The sequence below is a fragment of the Panthera tigris genome, chromosome F2 (genome assembly GCF_018350195.1).
Source record: "Panthera tigris isolate Pti1 chromosome F2, P.tigris_Pti1_mat1.1, whole genome shotgun sequence".
In the NCBI taxonomy this organism is placed as follows: Eukaryota; Metazoa; Chordata; class Mammalia; order Carnivora; family Felidae; genus Panthera; species Panthera tigris.
Window position 1 is genome coordinate 577561 of NC_056676.1, and position 21855 is coordinate 599415.

General features: G+C 38.2%; 1 protein-coding gene and 2 pseudogenes across 1 annotated transcript in view; 1 reads left to right on the forward strand and 2 right to left on the reverse strand.

Moving 5' to 3' along the window:
- Positions 1-1239: 1239 nt before the first annotated feature.
- The window catches only part of SPIDR (scaffold protein involved in DNA repair), a 487708-nt gene continuing 467092 nt past the window's right edge, over positions 1240-21855 (forward strand). Inside the window, exon 1 of the mRNA XM_042972730.1 lies at positions 1240-1358. Coding sequence (XP_042828664.1) covers positions 1326-1358 — 33 coding nt within the window. The 5' untranslated portion in view covers positions 1240-1325. The remainder of the gene's footprint in view (positions 1359-21855) is intronic.
- On the reverse strand, positions 12823-13578 carry LOC102961116 (annotated as a pseudogene).
- Positions 17495-20642, reverse strand: LOC102965405 (annotated as a pseudogene).

The following is a 21855-nucleotide window of genomic DNA, read 5'->3' on the forward strand; positions in this document are numbered from 1 at the left end:
TCTTCCATGCAAAAAGGTGGTTTTATTAAAGCACGGGGACAGAACCAGTGAGTAGAAAGAGCTGCACTGGGGTTGTGAGGAGGAGTGGCTGATTATATAATTTCAAGTTAGCAGGGGGCTAGGGATAGTTTAAGTCTCTAAAGAATTTGGAAACAAGGTTTCCGGGACCTTAAGGGGCTAGCTGTTGTTAGGAAAAGATCACTTACTAACTATCTAATAAAACCTTAGTCATGAGACCCTTCAGATACGCATCAGTGGGCCATATGCTTGGAGGATGATTGCTAGCATGCGTCTTGGGGAGATAGAAAAAAGGAAGTTTCCAAAGGGAGTTTCATATGTTAACCAAAACTTACAGGATCCTGGAGGTCTGGCTAATGACAAGCTAAGGTTGCCTTTTGCCTCTAACAAAGAATTGACATAGAGGCAGCCAAGCTCCTTGAGGAAGGTCACTCTGCTTGTCTCAAGTATTTGTCAATGGGCTGTAAATTTAAGGAATTTTTCCCCCCTAGATTTCTTTTACCTTCGTTCTCCACATCAAATATCATCTGGGAACTTGTCAGAAACACACGTTCTCTGGCACCACCCTAGACCTACAGAATCTGAAATCCAGTCATGCCTCGTTACAATAAATCTTGGCGATTTTAATGTCTCCTATATTTGAGAATTTCTGCTCAGGATACCTAACCTATCCCCGGCCCCGCCCCAATACATAGGGAAAGAACACTCCTTTCTTGGGAGTTAGGCAGCTAGAACCATTCCTTAAGTATTGATTATTGAATTTGTAGCGTACTGCGAGTTTTCATGTAGGGTCAGTTGTTGCTTGACAAAACAGACCACATATGAGCTTCTTTTGATCAAAAAAACACTTGGCGGCTGACCCCGCGAGAGGCACCCGCGTAGCAGCTCCCAGCCAGGAACTCAAGGACAGCACTGTAGCCTGTCCAGAGTTCGCTCTGCACAACCTCTACCCCAACAAGGAAAGTGCGATAAACGGCACCAACCCCTTCCCGTTCAGAGCTGGTGAGTAACCGACTACCCACGTTCACAGCCCAGCTTTATTAAACCCATTTGTGCCCAGAAAGCAAGGAGTGGCGGAGAAGCCCCGCCCCACCGCCGACAGCGCTCCAATCCCAACGCGCGCGTGGCGCGCAGCGCGGGGAGGGCCTTGTGTCCGGAAAAGCCCCGCCCCTCGCCCGAGCACCCGCCAATTGTAGCGCGCAGTGCGGCGCGCGGAGCGAGTTCGGTGGCGCGCTGCTTTCCGGCACCTGGAGGAGACAGCGAGCCTTTGCGAAGGCTCCGCGCGGGAGGTGGCTGAGCGTCTAGAGATGCCTGGCGGCGGTACCTCGTGTACCCGGAAGGTAAGTTGTAGACTGGGAACCAGTGCCACGCCAGGCCTGCTCTCTCTGCTTTGTCTTCAGCGGTCTCCCCGTAGCCCTCCGGCGCCAGTGTGTCCTACCCCCTCCGGTTCCCCATCGGCCGGGCCGGCGGGGCGCAGGGAGCGCTTGGGCCGGCCAGAGGCTATGAGGGGTGAGAGGCAGGCGCTGTGCTGGCCCGTGATCTCTGGCGAGGCTGCGGCCGGTTCTGTCGGTGAGCGTGGATGGAGCCTGCCTCGCAGTGTGCCTCTCCTGAGGTCGGTCTGTCGCCCAGGTGTGCGGCAGCAGCCCCCCGCCGGCCGTCTGGCGTCTCGCCTTCCCGGTGAGATGCGGAGGGCAGGGGGAACCGCCGGAGGTGCGGAGCGGAGAGGTCGCAGCTGGCGAGGTGACGGAAGTGAGCGACAGGAGTTGAATCTGGAACTAGCGTGGGAGCTGTATTTACCCTCGCTAGCGTTTGGCATTGTCTCTTCTTGACTGTCGTAGAACACATGACAGCGGTGGATGTTGGAATGGATGTGCCATCCGCCACCCCCCCCCCCCCCGTTATCTGTGTTGCCACACTTCTCCTTTCTATCCCAAACCGTTTCTGAATCTTTCTATTCCTGCGTCGGTGGGAGAGGAGTCCGAAGCCAACCGCTGCCAAACTGTGTATACCAAATTACACCACAGTATCTGGGCACGGAGTGCGTGTGTAGGAATATTACATTAATGATGTGTAAATGATTGTACTTGCATTTGTGAGTACATCTTTTCCTTCCGAAAATTGTGTTTGCCATGGCCTTTTTAAAGCTGTTTCTGGGGCGCCTCGGGGACTCAGTCCGTTAATCATCCGACTTTGCCTCAGGTCATGATCTCACGGTTCGTGGGTTCGAGCCCCGCATCGGGCTCTGTGCCGACAGCTGGGAGCCTGGATCCTGCTTCACATTCTGCGTCTCCCTCTCTGCACCTCCCCCACTTGTGTTCTGTCTCTTTCTGTCTCAAAAATAAACTGAAATATTAAAAAAAAATTTGAAAAAGCTGTTTCTAAGTTCCTTGCTTACAAACATGCTTGTCTCATCATACTAAAATTTAAAAAAGCAAACACAGGGCCTCCTTTTTTGACTTTTTCCTTTTACCAAAAACTTCTTGGCAAAAAAGAGTCCACATATACTGGTTCAGCTTCCTTATCATTGTTATGTTTCTTTGCTTCTGGAAAGCAGAGAAAGATTGTCAGTCTCAATTTTGTAACTGTGTGGAGTAAAAGAAACCTCTGTCAAACATACCTATTGATTATGAGACGTCCTGATTCCAGATACAGTCAAATGTAAAAAAAAAAAAAAATCAAGGAAATATATGAATTTGTTAAATCATGGTCACTCTAGCATTTGACACATTTATCACGTGCTTTTATTGATTTTTTGGGGGGGGCGGGAGGGAGGAGCATCCCTGTCTGTTGCTTATCCTGATTCCCTCCCTGTCTGGCATCTGCTTGTTTACTTCTCTTTACTCTGTTCCTGCCATGTTCTAAGTTTTGACCTTGTGCTTTTTCTTACTTTACACATTTATTCTTGGCAACCTCATACTTTGAGTTAGCTGTCACAGCTATATAGCTTTCAGATGTGTATTTGACCTTTTCCTTGAGCTCCGTTTAAACTCAGTGTATCATGGGGGCGCCTGGGTGGCGCAGTCGGTTAAGCGTCCGACTTCAGCCAGGTCACGATCTCGCGGTCCGTGAGTTCGAGCCCCGCGTCAGGCTCTGGGCTGATGGCTCGGAGCCTGTTTCCGATTCTGTGTCTCCCTCTCTCTCTGCCCCTCCCCCGTTCATGCTCTGTCTCTCTCTGTCCCAAAAATAAATAAAAAACGTTGGGAAAAAAAAATTTAAACTCAGTGTATCATGAAATTATCAATTTCTTACCCTTAACCCACTAAGTCCTGACAGTTTCTCCTGCAAGTTGTTGGTCTCAGTCTATTGACAGTGATGCTTGACTAGGAATGCCCGAGGCACTTGCCTGGGCCCCTGGATTACTTGTACTGAGCCGTTTTCCCTGAGCAGGGCCAGTGTTGTGGCTGGACCAGACCTTGTGGTTATTGTTATGATTGCAGGGTGCACTTCAGCAACAAACATCAGGGACGTTTGAGGAGCAAGATTTACAACTCCCAGGTCCTGGAGGGTACATTGCACACCCACGTGCTGCCCAGTGAGGTGGAGGGGGGCTGGGGGAAGAGGAGAGCAAGAAAACCTGAGGTCTGAGGGTGGGGTGTCTAGGGTTTCGGAGGTTCATTCTTTATTGGCTAGTTTAAAGCCTAAGGGTGGGAATTAGAGCACCAGAAGGGAGAAGTGAAGTCACTCAGATAGTCAGTTATGTAGGTTACCGAGGGTTTTCTGAAAGAGGGACCTTCGTGGGTAGGGGCAGCTTAATTCCTGATCTTGTTGGTTTGTGTCATATAACTGGTGCTGTGTTTGTTCAAGATGGATGTCTTCTGAAATGGATGCCTTGGCAACGAAAAGTTAATGTCAGGCATTCACAGTACATCCCTAGAAATCCTGGTGTTTGACTTGAGACTCAGTTCTGCCCTCTGATTCTATTAGTTTTCAAGAACTTACCAGTTTTTCTTGTCAATAATTATATTAGTGATCTATTGCTGTTTAACAGATTGTCTCAAAACTGAAGCAGCTTAAAATAAGTGCTTGTTTTTTCATATAGTTTCTGAAGGTCAGAAATCTGGGAATGGCTCAACTGGCTGGGTCCAGCTTAGTGTCTTCTACAAGGTACAGTCAAATGAAGGGTCACAGAGCCTGGGGATCCACTTCCAGACTCACCCGTGTGTTTGTTAGCGAGTGTCAGTTCCTTGCCACTTTCGTAGGGCAGTTCTCACAACATGGCGACTGGCTTTCCGAAGAGAAAGAGACAGGGAGGGGCTGAGCCCTGGTGTCTTTTATAACAGTCTCAAAAGTGACATCCCACCTCTTCTGTCCTATTCTTTTTGTCACATAGATCAACCATGTACAGTGTGAGAGGGGCTACAGAGGATGTGAATGCCAAGAGGTAGGAATGATAGGAAGTGATCCTGGAGGCTAGCTCCCCCAATACTTTTTTCCTTTTTCCTTTTCTTTTCTGTCACCCTAGGTCAGGCCCAAAGTCATTTGTGTTTGGAGTTTTTTTGTGGTACCAGCCATGTAGCTTGCTTCTGTTCCATCTTCAGAGATGACTTTCCCTTAGACACCACTTTAATTAATACTGTTGTTCCTCTGCTTAAGCATTTCACTTATTGTCTACATAATCAATTATTTTGGACCTAACTTGTGCTCAAAGCCTTATAGATGTATTAATTCATTTATAGATGATTCTCTCTCTCTTTTTTTTAAGTAGGCTCCACACCCAGCACAGAGCTTGAACTCATGATTCTGATGTATTAATTCATTTATAGATGATTCTCTCTCTCTTTTTTTTAAGTAGGCTCCACACCCAGCACAGAGCTTGAACTCATGATTCTGAGATCAAGACCTGAACTGAGATCAAGAGTCAGACACTTAACCAACTAAGCCATCCAGGTGCCCCTACAGATGGCTCCTTTTTTTTTTTTTTTTTTTTAACTCATTTAATTCAACAATCCTATTAGGTACTATTATTAGTCTCATTTTATGGACAAGAAAATTGAGGCACAGTAGAGAGGTTAACTAATTTTTCCGAAGTCACACAGCAGTTAAGTGAAGAAACCAGGATTTGCACTCATGTAGTCACTTCCAGACCTTGCTTTCTTTGTTTAGGCTCTTATAGCCTTTTATTCACAGCTTCCATAATGTGGCCATACCTTATTCCTTAACTTTATGACTTTGTTCATTATTATTTATCCTTTAGGCTGTTTTCATTTGCCTCTTGGTATTTGTTCATGTTCTTAGTTTGGAGTAATGCCATTTCTTCCATTTTTGCTTACTGGAATCTTAATTATCTGTCAAGTACCACCTCAAATCATCTATCTGTAATCATCTATTATCTCTAATCATCCCAGTTGTAAATGAACTTTATTTTGTATTCCTGTGGAACTTTGTATTATTCTTAATAGCTTCATGTCTTATATTATTAGGTTTACTTGTACTTATCCTTATGATGTAGACATTTTAAGATTATGTTCACCCCATGTGCCCCAGAGCACCTGCCATAATACCTTGTACATATTAGGTACCTATTAAGTATCTGATGAAGGAATGAAAATGGTACTAGTTTAAAAGATTTGCAAGTATTCTAGATCTGAAGAAACATAAGGAAATACCTTATTCAGAAGACATGAGTACTAGCCTCAGCTCTGCAACTGAGTAGTTTTGTAATTTTGGGCAAGCTATATAGATCTTTCTGGACTCTTAAGATGAAAGCTGATATGGTCATGGACTAAAGTGGTAGAGTTGGGAATGGTATTAGGAGAGGACTGAGTTGATTAATTATAAAAAGAAGATGAGATTTATGCACCTGACATTGAAAGATGAAAAGAGGAGAATCAGTGGTGACTCAGAAATTGAACTTCTGAAAAACGGAAAAGTTGAGGGGAATTAGTTGCTTCTTACCTGATGTTAGGATATACAGATAGGTGAAAATTCAGCCCAAGGGAGAGATTGGGCTGTTGGAGAGCAGGCAGTTGCTTCAAAGACTGGCACTATTTTAGTTCTTTTCTTCCTCTTGCCTTAGGCCCCTCACTTCAAGTTCTTTTTTCTTTTATCCTTTGTTTCCTTTCCTTGCTAAATAGCCACGAATGACTGGCTAATACTCCCCTTTCCTAGTTGCTTACCTTTTGAGATTTCCCGATACACACCCTCTCACTCCTTTTGCCTCCCCAGACTAAATTATAGCTCTCCTCCCTGAATCGTAGAGCTCTTTTCCCACTGAAGGAAAAACCATGTCGGCAACATCCTAAAAAAGAGAAAAGGAAAATTACATCTTCCTGATGGCACCTTCCTTCCCTAATCCTTTGCGTTATCATCACAAAAACTTAATTTCTGGTGTTTCTTGCATAATGACGTGGGCATGATGATAGATATTAACTAAATATAATGTATATGTCAGTTTGAACTGAAGAGTACACAAGGCTCCATTTCAGGTGAAAGTGTTTCTCAAGAAAGGGAGATATTTGCTTCTTTGAAGCCAGAGGGATGGAGCCCGTGGAGAAAGTAAGGACCCTTTACTACAGAGATTGGATTCTGTTACAGAAGGTTAGTATGGAGAACAGGAACATGTTTCCTCTGAGACCATAGGGAAGGAGAGGTCAATAGATGGGAGGTTGGCTGATTTTTACAATGGCAGACTTTAACCTTGGGGAAGATGTGATGGCTTGAGCTATGACAGTGACATGGAGAGGTAAAGGGAAGAGTGAGTATGGAATTCATGAATGTATGTGATTGTGTGTATGTGTGTACAGAAGAATGCGTGTGAGCAGAGGACTAGGGAATGATTAAGAGTATTTACCAGCAATGACCAAGGACATGTAATAAGAAAATAGGAAGTTCTCATTTGTGGGTCTTTTTACGATAGCCCTGTGGATTGGTGATTGGTAAAGTGAGTTGGTGGAAGGAAAGGAATTTTAATGCTTGAAAGGCAACATTGGAGCCGTTGGGCATAGAGTGCAGACATTATGATAAAATGAATGGACTTGAGACTTAAAGTCTCAGTGAATTCCCAGATATTCAGAGTATTCCCAGATTCACAGATACTCAGTCAGAAACAAGGCCAGGGTACCTTCTTTGTGTGGAAGGTGCACATGATAGTTATTGTCAGGCACTTTTGTTAAAATAAGACCATGCAGAATTAGTGGCTAGAATATATTTCCTAGCATGAGGAAATACATGAGGAAAATCTTGACATGGTGCCCTTGACTATCTCTCTGACTAGGTCAATATACCTAACATTTCTAAGTTGTAGTTTGTCTATAAAATGGGGATAATACCTATATGTTGCAGCATTAGCATGGAGACTAAATGATAAGAATGCATGAAATGATGTACTGAACATAAAAGCACTCAATGTTAGTGGTGATGAAAGCAGTTAATAATAAAACCATGATCATGAAAGGATTTTTATGTGACGGCAAATCTATTGTATGTGCTCTACTACTTTGCCTCTAGATTTCCCTGGAATTACTTTTAGCTTGCTGAAGAAGGACTGGAAAGAGGGCTTTGTTTTAAAGTTGTTCAGTCATGGTGAGAGATTCTCTCATAGTTATCTTGGTGGGAATACCTTGCGGTTCCAATTTTAGCCCTTGGTAACCTCATCAGATGGCTTACTGGTGGCTCTACTCAGAATCAGGCTACTTAGTATTGACATCTTAGTCTGTCTACATTGTCTTGTTCTTCAAATGGAAGGGAAAGAGAGCTAACATTATCAAAGATGTTCTATATGTCAGGTACGTCACACATATACCTTATTTAAGGGAGAAGATATTCTTTCTTTTTAATCAATAATATATGCTTACAAATAAGATAAAATAGTACAAAATAGTTTCTCATGAAAACCAGCAATCACTGCCCTGTTCTTTCCTGTACTTAATTCTGTGCCTGAGAGGCATTTTTTTTTTTTTTTAAATTGAGATAACTGTAGATTTATATTAAGTTCTAAGGAATAATAGAGATATTATGTATCCTTTACCCAGTTTGCTCCAGTAGTAACATTTTGCAAAACTGTAGTACAATATCCCACCAATATTTTGACATTAATACAATCTAATTATCTTATTCAGATTTCCCTGGAGGTATGTGTATTTACGTTGGTACATTTTTACACATGTGTAGATTTATGTGCCACCACCACTAGAGATACTGAACGTTCTGTGAGCTCAAGGATCCCTTTGATAATCCATCATACCTTCTCGCTTCCCACTGCTAACCCCTGGCAGTTGTTAATCTGTTCACCATTTTAAACATTGCATCATTTCAAAAGTGTTACAGAGATGAAACCATGCAGTTTATAATATTTTGGGATCATTTTCTTTTTCTTTTTTTCTTTTCACTCAGCATAATACTCTGGAGATTAATACTAGTTGTTTTGTGTATTAGTAGTGTTCATTTTTATTGCTGAGTAGTATTCCATGGAGTGCACGTACTACAGTTTGGCTCAACATTTTACTTGTTGAAGGACATCTGGGCTATTTCCAGTTTTGGTTATTATGAATAAAGCTGCTGTGCACACTTATGTGCAGATTTTTGTTTGAACATAGCTTTTCTTTTTCTAAGATAAATACCTAAGAATGTAACTGCTGGGTCATATGGTAATTGGATGTTTAGTTTTCTTTTTTTCTTTTTTTCTTTTGTTAAGGTTTTATTCTTAAGTAATCTCCACACCCAACGTGGGGCCCAAACTTGCAACCCAGAGATCAAGAGTCACATGCCCTGTCAACTGAGCCAGCCAGGCTCCCCTGGATGTTTAGTTTTATAGTAAACTAACTGTTTCTCATAGTGACTGTACAGTATTACAGTCACACTGGCAATGTATGAATGATTCAGTTTCATAGATAATGAATTTATCCTTTTAAAGTATAAGGTTCACTGATTTTTAGTGTATTCACAGAGTTGGGCACATATTTCTAACTATAGAACATTTTCATCACCCTGAAAAGAAACCCCATGGCAACCAAAAGCTATTTTCTGTCTTCATGGATTTGCCTACTGTATATATTTCATATGAATGGAATAACATGTGGTCTTTATGACTGGCTTCTTTCACTTAGCGTAACGTTTTCAAGGTTCACCCATTGTTATTGCATGTATCAATACTTTATTTTTCTTTGAAGGTAAAATAATTTTCTATTGTATGGATATATCACCTTAAAAAATCCATTAGTAGATGGAAATTTGGGTTATTTCCACTGTTTGGCTATTAAGAATACTACTATGATCCTTTGCGTACCAATTTTTGGATAGACATAAGTTTTCATTTCTCTTAGATATAAACCTACTATTATAATTGCTGGATCATATGGTAATTCTATGATTAAATTTTAGGGAACTGCTAAGCTTTGTTGCAAAGAGGTTGCATCATTTTATAGTCTCACCAGCAAGGAGTGAACATTCTAATTTCTCCATATCCTTGTTAACACTTGTCATTGCCTATCTCTTGATTTTAGCCATCTTAATGGGTAAAATTGTTTTGGTTTTGGTTTACATTTCCATAATGACTAATGATTTTGAATGTCTTTTCAAGTGCTTCTTGGCCATTTTTATGTCTTCTTTGAAGAAATATCTATTCAAGCTATTTGCCCATGTTTTAGTTGGATTATTTATCTTTTTACTGTTGTTAGTGTTCTTTATAAGTTCTTATACCACTCCTATATGAGATATATGATTTGCAAATATTTTCTCCCATTCTGTGCACTTTCTCTTTTCTTGATGGTATCATTTGAAGCACAAGTGTTTAAAAATTTTGAAGTCCACAATCTATCTTTACTTTTGTTGCTTATGCTTTTGGTGTCATATCTAGGAAATCATTACCTAACCCAAGATCATGAAGATTTATTTCAGAGAGTTTTTTTCTAAGAGTTTTATTATTTAGCTTTTACATTTAAACCTGTGGTTCATTTTGAGTTAATTTTTGTGTGTGGTGTAAGGTGTCTAGCTTCATTCTTTTGCATGTGGATATCCAGTTGTCCCAGCACCATTTGTTGAAAAGATTATTCTTTCCCCACTAAATTGTATTGGTTTGTTTGTTTGTTTTTTTGAAATTCAATTGACCATAAATGTAAGAGTTTCTTTCTTTCTTTTTAAAAAAAAAATTTAATGTTTATTTATTTTTGAGAGAGAGAGACAGAGCGTGAGCAGAGGAGGGGCAGAGAGAGGGAGACACAATCCGAAGCAGGCTTCAGGCTTCGAGCTATCAGCACAGAGCCCAATGCAGGGCTCGAACTCATGAACCATGAGATCACGACCTGAACTGAAGTTGGACACTTAACTGACTGAGCCACCCAGGCACCCCTAAGAGTTTACTTCTTAACTATAAATTCTCTTCCATTAATCTATGTGTTATCCTTTTGCCATTACCATAGTTTCCTAATTATGGTAGCTTGTGAAGTCTCTTTTTTTTTTTTTATTTCAAGATTGTTTAAATTGTTCTGGGTTCCTTGAATTTCCATGTGAATAATAGCATCAGCTTGTCAGATTCTATAACCAGCCACCTGGGATATTTATTGGATTAAGTCTGTAAATAAATTGTAGAGTATTGCCATCTTAATATTAAGTTTTCCAATTATGAATATGGGATGTCTTTCCATTTTATTTAGATCTTTAATTTCTTTCAACTGTATTTTATAGTTTTCACCGTGAAAATCTTGTACTTCTTTAGTTACATTTATTCCTTAAGTATTTTATTCTTTTTCATACTGTTAATGCAGTTTTTAAAAAAATTCATTTTTGTATTGTTCATTGTTAGTATATATAAATACAATTGATTTTTTATATTGAGATTGCATTTTGCAGCTTTGCTGAACTCAATTATTTTATTTTATTTTTGAGATTTATACTTATTCATTAAGCTAATATTTAGTAAGCAAATTCATTTGTATCAAACACAAACAAAAAAACCCCATACAATAACATGAGACAGTTTTAATATACATGGGGAATATAGCATTTGAAATAAAGTTTCCTTTTCAAAGATCAGTGCATCTAGATTTGTTAGCCTACAAAATTATAATCCTTGATTATCAAAACAAAACTAAACAAAAAATGACATTTTAAAAAGAAAGGAAAATAATAGTTTCAAAAGCATAGATTTTTTTTCAAAAACGTCAAGTAGAAAAGTTAAATATTGCATACCCTAACTGAACAAACGTGGAGAAAATCTTTACCTATAGACCTAAAATGAATCCATGCAGATTTTAAAAACTTATTCTACCTTGTCTTTATTATTTTATATATTTCCTAATATATATTTAACAAAAATGATAATGCTTTCAAGATACAGAATATGTAAAACAAGATCATTTTTATCAGTAATTTAAAGGAGAAAAACCCCTAAAGTATAACTCTATAGAGACGCAAAGCAAGCTCTGAAGCAAAGAGTGACCATGATGGTCTCAAAGTAGAAATGTGTGACTTTTATTTAAACTTTAAAATGGCAGGCTGCTGGGCTGCCTGACCTGCTCAGTTGGAAGAGCATGTGACTCTGCATCTCAGGGTCATGAGTTCAAACCCCACATTGGGTGTAGAGATTACTAAAAAAAAAAAAAAAAAAAAAAAAAAAAAAAAAAAAATTAAAACTTAAAAAAAAAATAGGCCACCTAATTAATCTAGACCCTAGGGAAAGCAGGATGGGACAGGAAGTAAGATCTGGGACAAAAGAGACTAAACTGCTAAGAAAATAATCTTCTTTGTCTTTAGTATCTCTTTTGACTTCTCACCGAGTACAAAGATAAAGAAAAACTACTCATTCCTAGTACAGGGTCAATAAAAAATAAAATGGAAAAACTTATCTTTTGCTATGTTCCACTAATGTTTTACCTATAAAAATGGGAAGCAATTTAAGGAAATCTATACTTTCACCTTAAGTGAATTAAAGACCATTAAATTTTAAGCCAATCCTTTAACTATAGCAGTAATATTCTATTCTAAAAGAATTGTCTGAGAAGGGAGAAAGTAGGTAGCTATAGTAAGCTCCATGTGCATTGAATCTTTATACTCATTTGTCTTTTAAGGACAAAAACATTTTAAGTTATCATTTCCTCTTTAATCCTCTAAAATCCAATGCAAAAGAAGATGAATCTAGTCTCACCCATGCCACAGATGTAGAAACAAAAGCAGAAAAAGATTAAATGACTCGTAAGCTAGGTTATGCCATTATAAAATGGGAACAAAGTCTGACCTGCTCCTTTACTTATTAATGTGTTACAGACACATTAGTAAATATCAATGAAGTGATTAAATACTAAACTGGTCTTATCTTCCATATAACTTAAGATGGAAGGGGAAGCACTTAATGAAAAATACTTAAAATAAAACTTTATAACTCTTTTGTAGGGATTCCTTAAATTCCACTTTTCAACTTTTAATAAGTGTGCTAATTTACACAGGACACATTACCATTTACTATGTAACATTAAAGTTTCCAGTGAAGAAACTGGTCACTAGTGCAATAAGAAGCACCAGGAAAAAAACAAATAAACAAATAAATAAAGGCCAGCCTGTTGAGAATAATGGAGGGGAGAGACAGGAGGAGACTGGGTCCTTTATGACAGAATTTAGCCTGTACTTACTTGGAACCATCTTCCTCCAGACTCTCTGTTGTGAAAGATAATTAAATGTCTTTATTTTTTTTAAGCAAAAAAGAAACTGCTCATAAACTCTTATGTAGAATTCATCAAAAAAATTTTTTTTTTCTTGGAACAAAAATGGTAGAAATCCTGGGTTTTCTAGAGACTTGAATGAATATGAAGCTATGAAGGATACACAAAGCTGAAGTACCTGGAATCATTTGGTTGCCTGTAGTCTTCAGCAAGATCACAAAGTACTCAAAGATTCTTTGGCCTTTTCAACCATATTTGCCTTGAAAGTCTTCGTTAATATCCAGTGTTAAGATAGGGATTTCTTGTAGAAAAAGTTGATTTTCAGTGTTCTGTGCAGGACTCAGCTTTCATGCTTATGGTGAAGCTTCTGTATATATTCAAGAATGCCTTGGTCTTCATTTCTTTCCCATATTCTATTCAAGCATTTCTCTGCAGTGGCTCAAAGATAACTGATACCATCCAGTTCAGAGCTTTGGCCAAACTTTAGATTCATCCACTCATACCAGTCTTGATAAATTGCCTACTCTGTTTCATTCATGTAGTCATACTGATACAAACTAGATACAAAACTATGCCTATACCTATATAGAGGTTGTTCAAAAATTGATACAGGCTTTTCTGCATCTTTGAGCTTGCTATTGAGACAAGCAAGCTAGGCTCATATTCGACTGAGGCAGGCATATGATTGGAAGGTAAAAGACTGTCATTCAGGTTTCTCATATATCATCTGAAGAACATTCCCACCACTTTTTTAAAATGTTAGTTCCTCAATGTCGTCTTGAGTACTTTGAGCATTGCACCATCTGGCAGCAGGTTCAGGAACCACTTCCCAATCTTTGCAGACCTGTTTAAGAATATTCACAAATGTCTTCCCTGAAGCAATGTTCCTTTCGATGACAGTTTTCTTCGTGCAGGTCCCCTCAGAGCTGGTCATGGGAGATGGGCGTCTCGTCTTGGATGGGGTGGCCATTCTGGTCTTGTGGTAGCCTGAGCACATTGGGCAGGGAGGGGTGGGAAGTGGCCATAGATGTATGTACTGGGGCTCACGCCACCAAAGAACATGATTTGACATGCAGGCTGAGCTCCCGCCTGCAGCAGCTGAACTCATTTATTTTAATAGTTGTGTGTGTGTATTCCTTAGAATTTTCTACATATAAGATCATATCATCTCTGAATAGAGATAATTTTACATTTTCCTTTCCAATCTGCATGTCTTTTATTTTTTCTTGCCTAATTTCATTGGCTAGAACCTTTAGTACAATATTAAATATAAGTGGTAAGAGCTGACATACTTTTCTTGATCCTTAGGAAGAAAACTTTCAGTGTTTCACTATTATGTATGATGTTAGGTGAGTTTTTTGCAGATATTCTTTATCAGGTTGAAGAAGTATTCTGTTGCTAGTATGTTGAGAATTATTATCATGGAAGGCTGTTGACTTTTGTTAGGTATTTTTTTACAATTTAATTAGATAATCCTATTTTCCCCTTAATATAGTTTATTACATTGACTTTTGGATGTTACATAAATCTTGCATTCCTAGGGGAAAAACCCTAATGATTATGGTGTATAACCCGTAGTTTATGTTGCTAGATTCATTTTGCTAGTATTTTGTTGAGGATTTTTTTTAATCTATATTTGTAAGAGGTACTGGTCTATAGTTTTCTTGTGATGTCTTTGATTTTGTTATGAGGGCATTTGATTTCATAGTATGAATTAGATATTCCCTCTTCTATTTTTTGGAAGGATTTGTGAAAGATTGGTATTAATGCTTTTTAAAATGTTTGGTATAAATAACCAGTGTAGCCATTGGAGCCTTGGATTTTCATTGTGGTAAATTTTTAAATTATGAATTCAAGCTATTATACTTATTCATACATGAGTATTTTTATTTCTACTTGAGTCTGTTTTGCTAGTTTGTGTCGTTCATTTTATTTCAGTTATCTAGTTTGTTGGCATGCAGTTGTTCTTATATTGTCCCTTGTAATCCTTTCTGTAACTTTGATAGGACTCCTCTCTATTTTTCGTTCTTGATTTTTGCAATTAGAATTTTTTCTCTTTTTTTCTTGATTAGTCTACCTAAAGATTTGTCAATGTTGTTGATCTTTTCAAGGAACCAACTCTGGATTTTGTTTATTTTGTTTTAATTCTGTTTTACCTATTTCTGCATAATTGTTCTCATTTCCTTCCTTCTGCTTGCTCTTTCTGATTTAGCTTGCTCTTTTCAAATTTTCCAAGATGAAAGATTTATTAAATTGAGATCTTTCTTTTAAAAAAAATAGGCATTTACAACTATAGATTTCCCTGTATGTAACTACAGCTTTCTTTGCCATGAGTTTTTTTGTTTTTTTTTTTAATGTTTATTTTTGAGAGAGAGAGAGAGAGAGCGAGCAGGGGAGGGGCAGAGAGAAAGGGAGACAGGAGACAGAGAATCCCAAGCAGGCCCCACACTGTCAGCGCAGAGCCTGATGCAGGCTCGAACTCACGAACCACTAGTTGATGACCTGAGCCAAAATCAAGAGTCAGTCATTTAACTGACTGAGCCACCCAGGTGCCCCTCCATGAGTTTTTTAAAGTAACTTGTTGAATTTACTTATGTGTTCTAAACATGTTCCCATTACATGTTGTGTATTTTAATACATTGCCTATTAATAACTAGGTTCTGTAATTTGTGATTTGAAATTTACTTTTTTTTTAAATTGTATTTTTAATTTTTAAAAATTTACATCCAAGTTGGTAAGCATATAGTGCAACAATGATTTCAGGAGTAGATTCCTTAATGCCTCTTACCCATTTAGCCCATCCCCCCTCCCATAGCCCCTCCAGTAACCCTCAGTTTGTTCTCCATATTTATGAGTCTCTTCTGTTTTGTCCCCCTCCCTGTTTTTATAATATTTTTGTTTCCCTTCCCTTATGTTCATCTGTTTTGTCTCTTAAAGTCCTCATATGAATGAAGTCATATGATTTTTGTCTTTCTCTGATTAATTTCACTTAGCATAATACCCTCCAGTTCCATCTACGTAGTTGCAAATGGCAAGATTTCATTCTTTTTGATTGCCAAGTAATACTCCATTGTGTGTATATGTGTGTGTGTACATATATAAGTGGTAAGATATATATATATATATATATATATGTATATATATATATATATATATCACATCTTCTTTATCCATTCATCCATCAATGGACATTTGGGCTCTTTCCATACTTTGGCTATTGTTGATAGTGCTGCTGTAAACATGGGGTGCATGTGTTCCTTCGAAACAGCACACCTGTATCCCGTGGATAAATGCCTAGTAGTGCAATTGCTGGGTCGTAGGGTAGTTCTATTTTCAGTTTTTTGAGCAACCTCCATACTGTTTTCCAGAGTGGCTGCACCAGCTTGCATTCCCACCAGCAATGCAAAAGAGATCCTCTTTCTCCTCATCCTCACCAACATCTGTTGTTGCCTGAGTTGTTAGGTCATAAGAGGAAAGTGTATAGCAATCCAGACCTTTTTATTTTTTTTTTTTTTTATTTTTTTTTATTTTTTTTTATTTATTTTTGGGACAGAGAGAGAGAGACAGAGCATGAACGGGGGAGGGGCAGAGAGAGAGGGAGACACAGAATCGGAAACAGGCTCCAGGCTCCGAGCCATCAGCCCAGAGCCTGACGCGGGGCTCGAACTCACGGACCGCGAGATCGTGACCTGGCTGAAGTCGGATGCTCAACCGACTGCGCCACCCAGGCGCCCCATCCAGACCTTTTTAAAGAAGGAAGAAAGATCTCAGATACACAACCTAACCTTACGCCTTAAGGAGCTGGAAAAAGAACGGCAAATAAAACCCCAAATCAGCAGAAGACAGGAAATAATAAAGATTAGAGCAGAAATTAATGCTATCGAAACCAAAAAAAAAACCAGAACAGATCAATGAAACCAGAAGTTGGTTCTTGGAAAGAATTAACAAAATTGATAAATCACTAGCCAGTTTGATTAAAAAGAAAAAAGAAAGGACCCAAATAAATAAAACCAAGAATGAAAGAGGAGAGATCACAACCAACACAGCAAAAATAAAAACAATAATAAGAGAATATTATGAGCAATTGTATGCCAATAAAATGGGCAATCTGGAAGAAATGGACAAATTCCTAGAAACATATACACTACCAAAACTGAAACAGGAAGAAATAGAAAATTTGAACAGACCCATAACCAGTAAGGAAATGGAATTAGTAATCAAAAATCTGCCAAAAAGCAAGAGTACAGGGCCAGATGGCTTTCCAGGGGAATTCTACCAAACATTTAAGGAAGAGTTAACACCTATTCTCTTGAAGCTGTTCCAAAAAATAGATATGGAAGGAAAACTTCCAAACTCTTTCTATGAAGCCAGCATTACCTTGATTCCAAAACCAGAGACCCCAGTAAAAAGGACTATAGACCAATTTCTCTGATTAACAAAGATGCAAAAATACTCAACAAGATATTAGCCAACCAGCTCCAACAATATATTAAAACAATTATTCACCACGACCAAGTGGGATTTATACCTGGGATGCAGGGCTGGTTCAATATCCACAAAACAACGTGATTCATCACATCAATAAAAGGAAGGATAAGAACCATATGATCCCCTCAATAGATGCAGAGAAAGAATTTACTTTTTTTTTTTAAGACACATTTATTCAGCGTCATGATCAGACTATGATTAATATTTAACAATCAACAGCATGGGTGCAAAAAAAAAAAAAATCTACATTAAAACCCTTTTTTGGAATGCTTTAAACTTTCCAGAGAACAGAAACTAAAATAACCTGTTATACAATTAATCACAAATACAGTCCTCAGATTTTTTGTCAATGTACATTGTCTAAAACATGTCTTCTTTGTAGCAGCTAGACCCTGCCATCACTGTGCTTGGCTGAGTTCACAAATCTGTTGTAACCTGTAGCTTCCCTGCCACTTCTCTGGCTCTCCTCTCCTGCTAAGCCTTGTTTCCTGGCAGTAAACATAGTAAAACCTTCTGCCACTGCCATAGCTACTGCTGCTGCTGGAACCACCATGGTCACCTTGGTTTTGTGGTTTGGCAAAGTATTGGCCTCCACCACCACAGGGGCCAGAGATTCTGTCTCCAAAATTTCCTCCTTTCATGGGTCCAGAATTTGAAGATTGATTGTTGTAATTTCCAAAATCATTATAGCTTCCACCATCTCCATAGTTGCTTCCATCATTACCAAATCCATTATAGCCATCCCCATATCCACCACCCTGTTGACTGCCACCAAAGCCACCTCACCCTCTGAAGTTTCCTCCACAACCAAAGTTGTCATTCCCACCAGAACCACCTCCATGACCACCAGCAAAGTTCTCAGAACCACTTTGACCTCCTTGGTTGGATGAAGCACTAGCCATCTCTTGCTTAAATAAGCTCTCCCTACTTCACCGTTGTGGCCATTCACAGTATGGTATTTCTGAATGACAGTCTTGTCTACAGAGTCATGATCATCAAACGTTACAAAAGCAAAGGCTCTCTTTTTGTCACTGCCTTGATCAGTCATGATTTTAATCACTTCAGTTTTCCCATACTGTTCGAAATAATCTCTTAGATGATGTTTTTTAGTGTCTAATGCCACTGACAAAAATCTTTTTCGCTGTTAAGTGGGCACCAGGTCTTGAGAATCTTCTCTTGAGACAGCCCTCTTTGGTTCTACAACTCTTCCATCCATTTTGTGTGGCCTTGCATTCATTGCTGCATCCACCTTTTCCACAGTGGCAAACGTGACAGACCCAAAGCCTCTGGAGCGCTTGGTATTTGGTATCTGTCATTACCACACAGTCCATAAGTGTTCCCCATTGCTCAAAATGGGGACTCTCATCGGACTCTCAGACTCTCATCGGTTGTTTGAAAGCTCAAACCTCCTGTGAAAAGCTACCGCAGCTGTTCAGGCTCTTTGGGAGATTCTGACTTAGATATGACAGCAGTGGGTGGGGAGACTTTACCGATGCTTACTTGGCGTTGTCTACAGGCAGAAAAAGGTGAAATTTACTTCTTTATAGTTTACAGGAATTTTATTTTCTTGTGCCTATTTATTATTTTTTATTTCTTATTTTAGAGAGCGAGTGTATGCAAGCAGGGGAGAGGGGCAGCTCCTGACACGGGGCTGGATCCCATGACCCTGGGATCAAGACTTGAGCCGAAATCAAGGTCTGACACTCCATTGACAGAGCCACCCATGCGCCCTATGCCTATTTGTTATTACACCTATGTGAACCACTATGGAACAACTTAAATTTTGTGCCATAAAAATATTTTTGTGGTAAGGTACTATTTTTTTCGCACTAGGAATATATCAGCAAAAATCCGCCTTACAATTTGAAAGACCTAATTTTATGTTGAATGAGCACAACTTATAAGCTGAAGCATTGCAAGGAGATAACCAGACAGCAGTTAGATGCTCTTGTCTTTTTCATTGTTAATTTATTGTCCTACATGGGTTTCAGATTTATAAAGGCATCACAGGCTCATTGCACTTAATACCTGCAGTGTTTGCTACCATACCACAACTCATTTTCAATACTCTATTACAGAGGATGAGAAATTGTAATGTTTTATTAACAATCCTTCTGGAAATGAATGCATTTTAAAGCAAATAAATCTTTTTGATAGACCTTTTTCAAAAAAAGTTTTGGTATATTTTTGTTCTTCCCAAAGCATCTTCTAATTTTTCTTGTGATTTTTTTTTCTTTTATCTGTTATTATTTAGGAATGTGTTGTTTAATCTCTACATTGTGATTTTTCAGTTTTATTTCTTTTTAGTTTTTAATTTCATTGTGTTCTTGTTCAAGAATGTTATTAATCTCACTCTTTTTAAGTTTATTGAGGTTTGTTTTATGGCCTAAAATATGATCTGTCCAAAAGAATATTTCATGTTTATGTGGGAAGAATGTGTATTACGTTGTTTGAGGGCATCTTCATGATTTCTCATGGGAAGTCAGCTGTTAATTTTATTGAGGCTCGTTTTACATGATAATTCATTTATGTTTTTCTGCTTTTGTGATTTCTCTTTGTTTTTCACCAGTTGGCATGATGTGTCTGTGGTGAGTCTCTTTGAGTTTATCTTAGTTGAAGTTCTTTGAGCTTTTTGGATGTATGATATTTCATGAAATTTGAGGTTTTAGGGCTCTATTCAAGTAAAATTTCTGTTGCTTATTTCTCTCCTTTTCTTCTGAAATTCTTAATTTGCATATATTTGTATACCTGATAGTGTCCCACAGGTCTCAGAGGTTGTGTTCATTTGTCTTCAGCCTTTTTTCTTTCTGTTCTTCAGTTCAGATAATCTGTTTTGTCCTGTCTAAAGTTTGCTGATTTTTCTGCCAGTTCAAATCTGTTGAGCCTATCTAGTGACTTCATTTTAGTTTTTGTATTAGTCAACTCCTAAACTTCTATTTGATTGTAATATTTGTGGGTTTTTGTTGTTGTTGTTGTTGTTAAATAATTGCTACGTATTTATATTTTCTATTTGGTGAGGCATTTTTATAATTAAAGTATTTTAGACATAACTTCCATATTTTTAATTTTGAGCTTATTTGTAATAGTTGACTTAAAGCTTTGTGTACTGATTCAAACTTCTGGGCTCCCTCAAGTACATTTTCTCTTGCTTGCTTTTTCCTTGTCATACTTTTCCTATTTATTCATTTGTCTTTCAATTTTTTTGTTGAAAAGTAAAGATTTTAAATAATATAATGTGGACATTAAGTTCCCCCACTTCCTCCTCAGAGTGGTGTTTTTGTTGTTGTTGCAATTTGTTTTGTTTGTTTAATGACCTTTCTAGGCTAATTTTGTAAAGTTCGTATATCCTGTTGTGTGTAGTTACTAAAGACACTACATGGTTAGTTTACTTGCCTGTGAATTATTGCACAGCGATTTCTTTAAGTACCTAGAGCCAATAAGTCTTTCATCCTTTACCAAGGGATTCTGTGTTTTTGAGGCATGCATTCTATACTCTGGCAGTATATAATCAACTATTACTTTCTCCTTGTGCAGGGAGGGCTTCATGGTTATCCAGAGTTGAGAGATTTGGGCTTTCTTAGTTTTTTTCCTCAGCATGGATACAGTTTTGTACATGCAAATAGCATTCTAGATCCCCAGGAATATGTCAGCTCTTTTCAAGCTGCCTATGGACCGCATTCTCCAGATCTTCCTTTTAGGTATATTTGGCCAGTCTTGGTTCCTTAAACCACTATTGCTGCTTCACACATCTGCAATTATAATTTGTTTAGCAATAATTAATTAATAATTAATTGCTGCTGACTCTTTTAGAGACATGCCCTGGGGATAGGACTTTTCCCATTGAATGAGCTGCTGAATCAAATTATAAATTCTGTTTATAAGTTTTTTCCTAAAAGCTGCCAGGCAGGTCAGATTATGATAGTACTCTGGGGATAGGGCCTTTTGAGGAGCTCTAAATGCAATTTCCTCTCTCCTGTGACTGCTAGGCTGCTGGTTTACACAGCTACTCTGGTTATGAGGCTACTGCTTTTCAAAGCTGCCATGAAACTAGATAGGGGGGTATGAAACTAGGGCAAGTTAAAACACACGAAGTTTATTGTTTATGTTGAGATTTAGTTGTTTTCTTGGGTAAATTCTATTCAGATTGTTGCAAGCCTATAGTTGTGAAAAATTAGATAGACTATTTTTGCTATTCTTCTTATTCCTTTTATGAAGGAGTGGGTTATTAGAGGTCCTTACCTCTAATAAGAGATTATTCTGCAAGTTTGACCATCACATTTTTTATTTTAGTCACTCTGATAGGTGTGTGTTATTAACTAATTATTATTTTAATTTATATTTCCATGATGGCTAAGGATATTGAATCTGTTTTATGTGTTTACTTGCCAAATCTATCGTTTTTGGTGAAATATCCATTCATGTCTTTTACTTATTTTTTTAAATTGATGTATAATTAACAATATATAGGTTTCGGGTATATAGCATAATGGCTTGATATTTGCATATACTGCAGAATGATCACTGCAATAAATCTAGTTACCATTCATCCCGATACAAAATTACAAAAACTTTTTTTCTTGTGATTAAGATTTATTCTCTTGGCAACTTTCCATTATTGACTATGGTCACCATGCTGTACATTACACTTCCATGACTTATTTACTTTATAATTGGAAGTTTATAGCTTTTGACCCCCTTCACCAATTTTACCTACCCTCAACCCCTGTCCCCTCTGGTAACCACCGTTTTAGTCTCCATA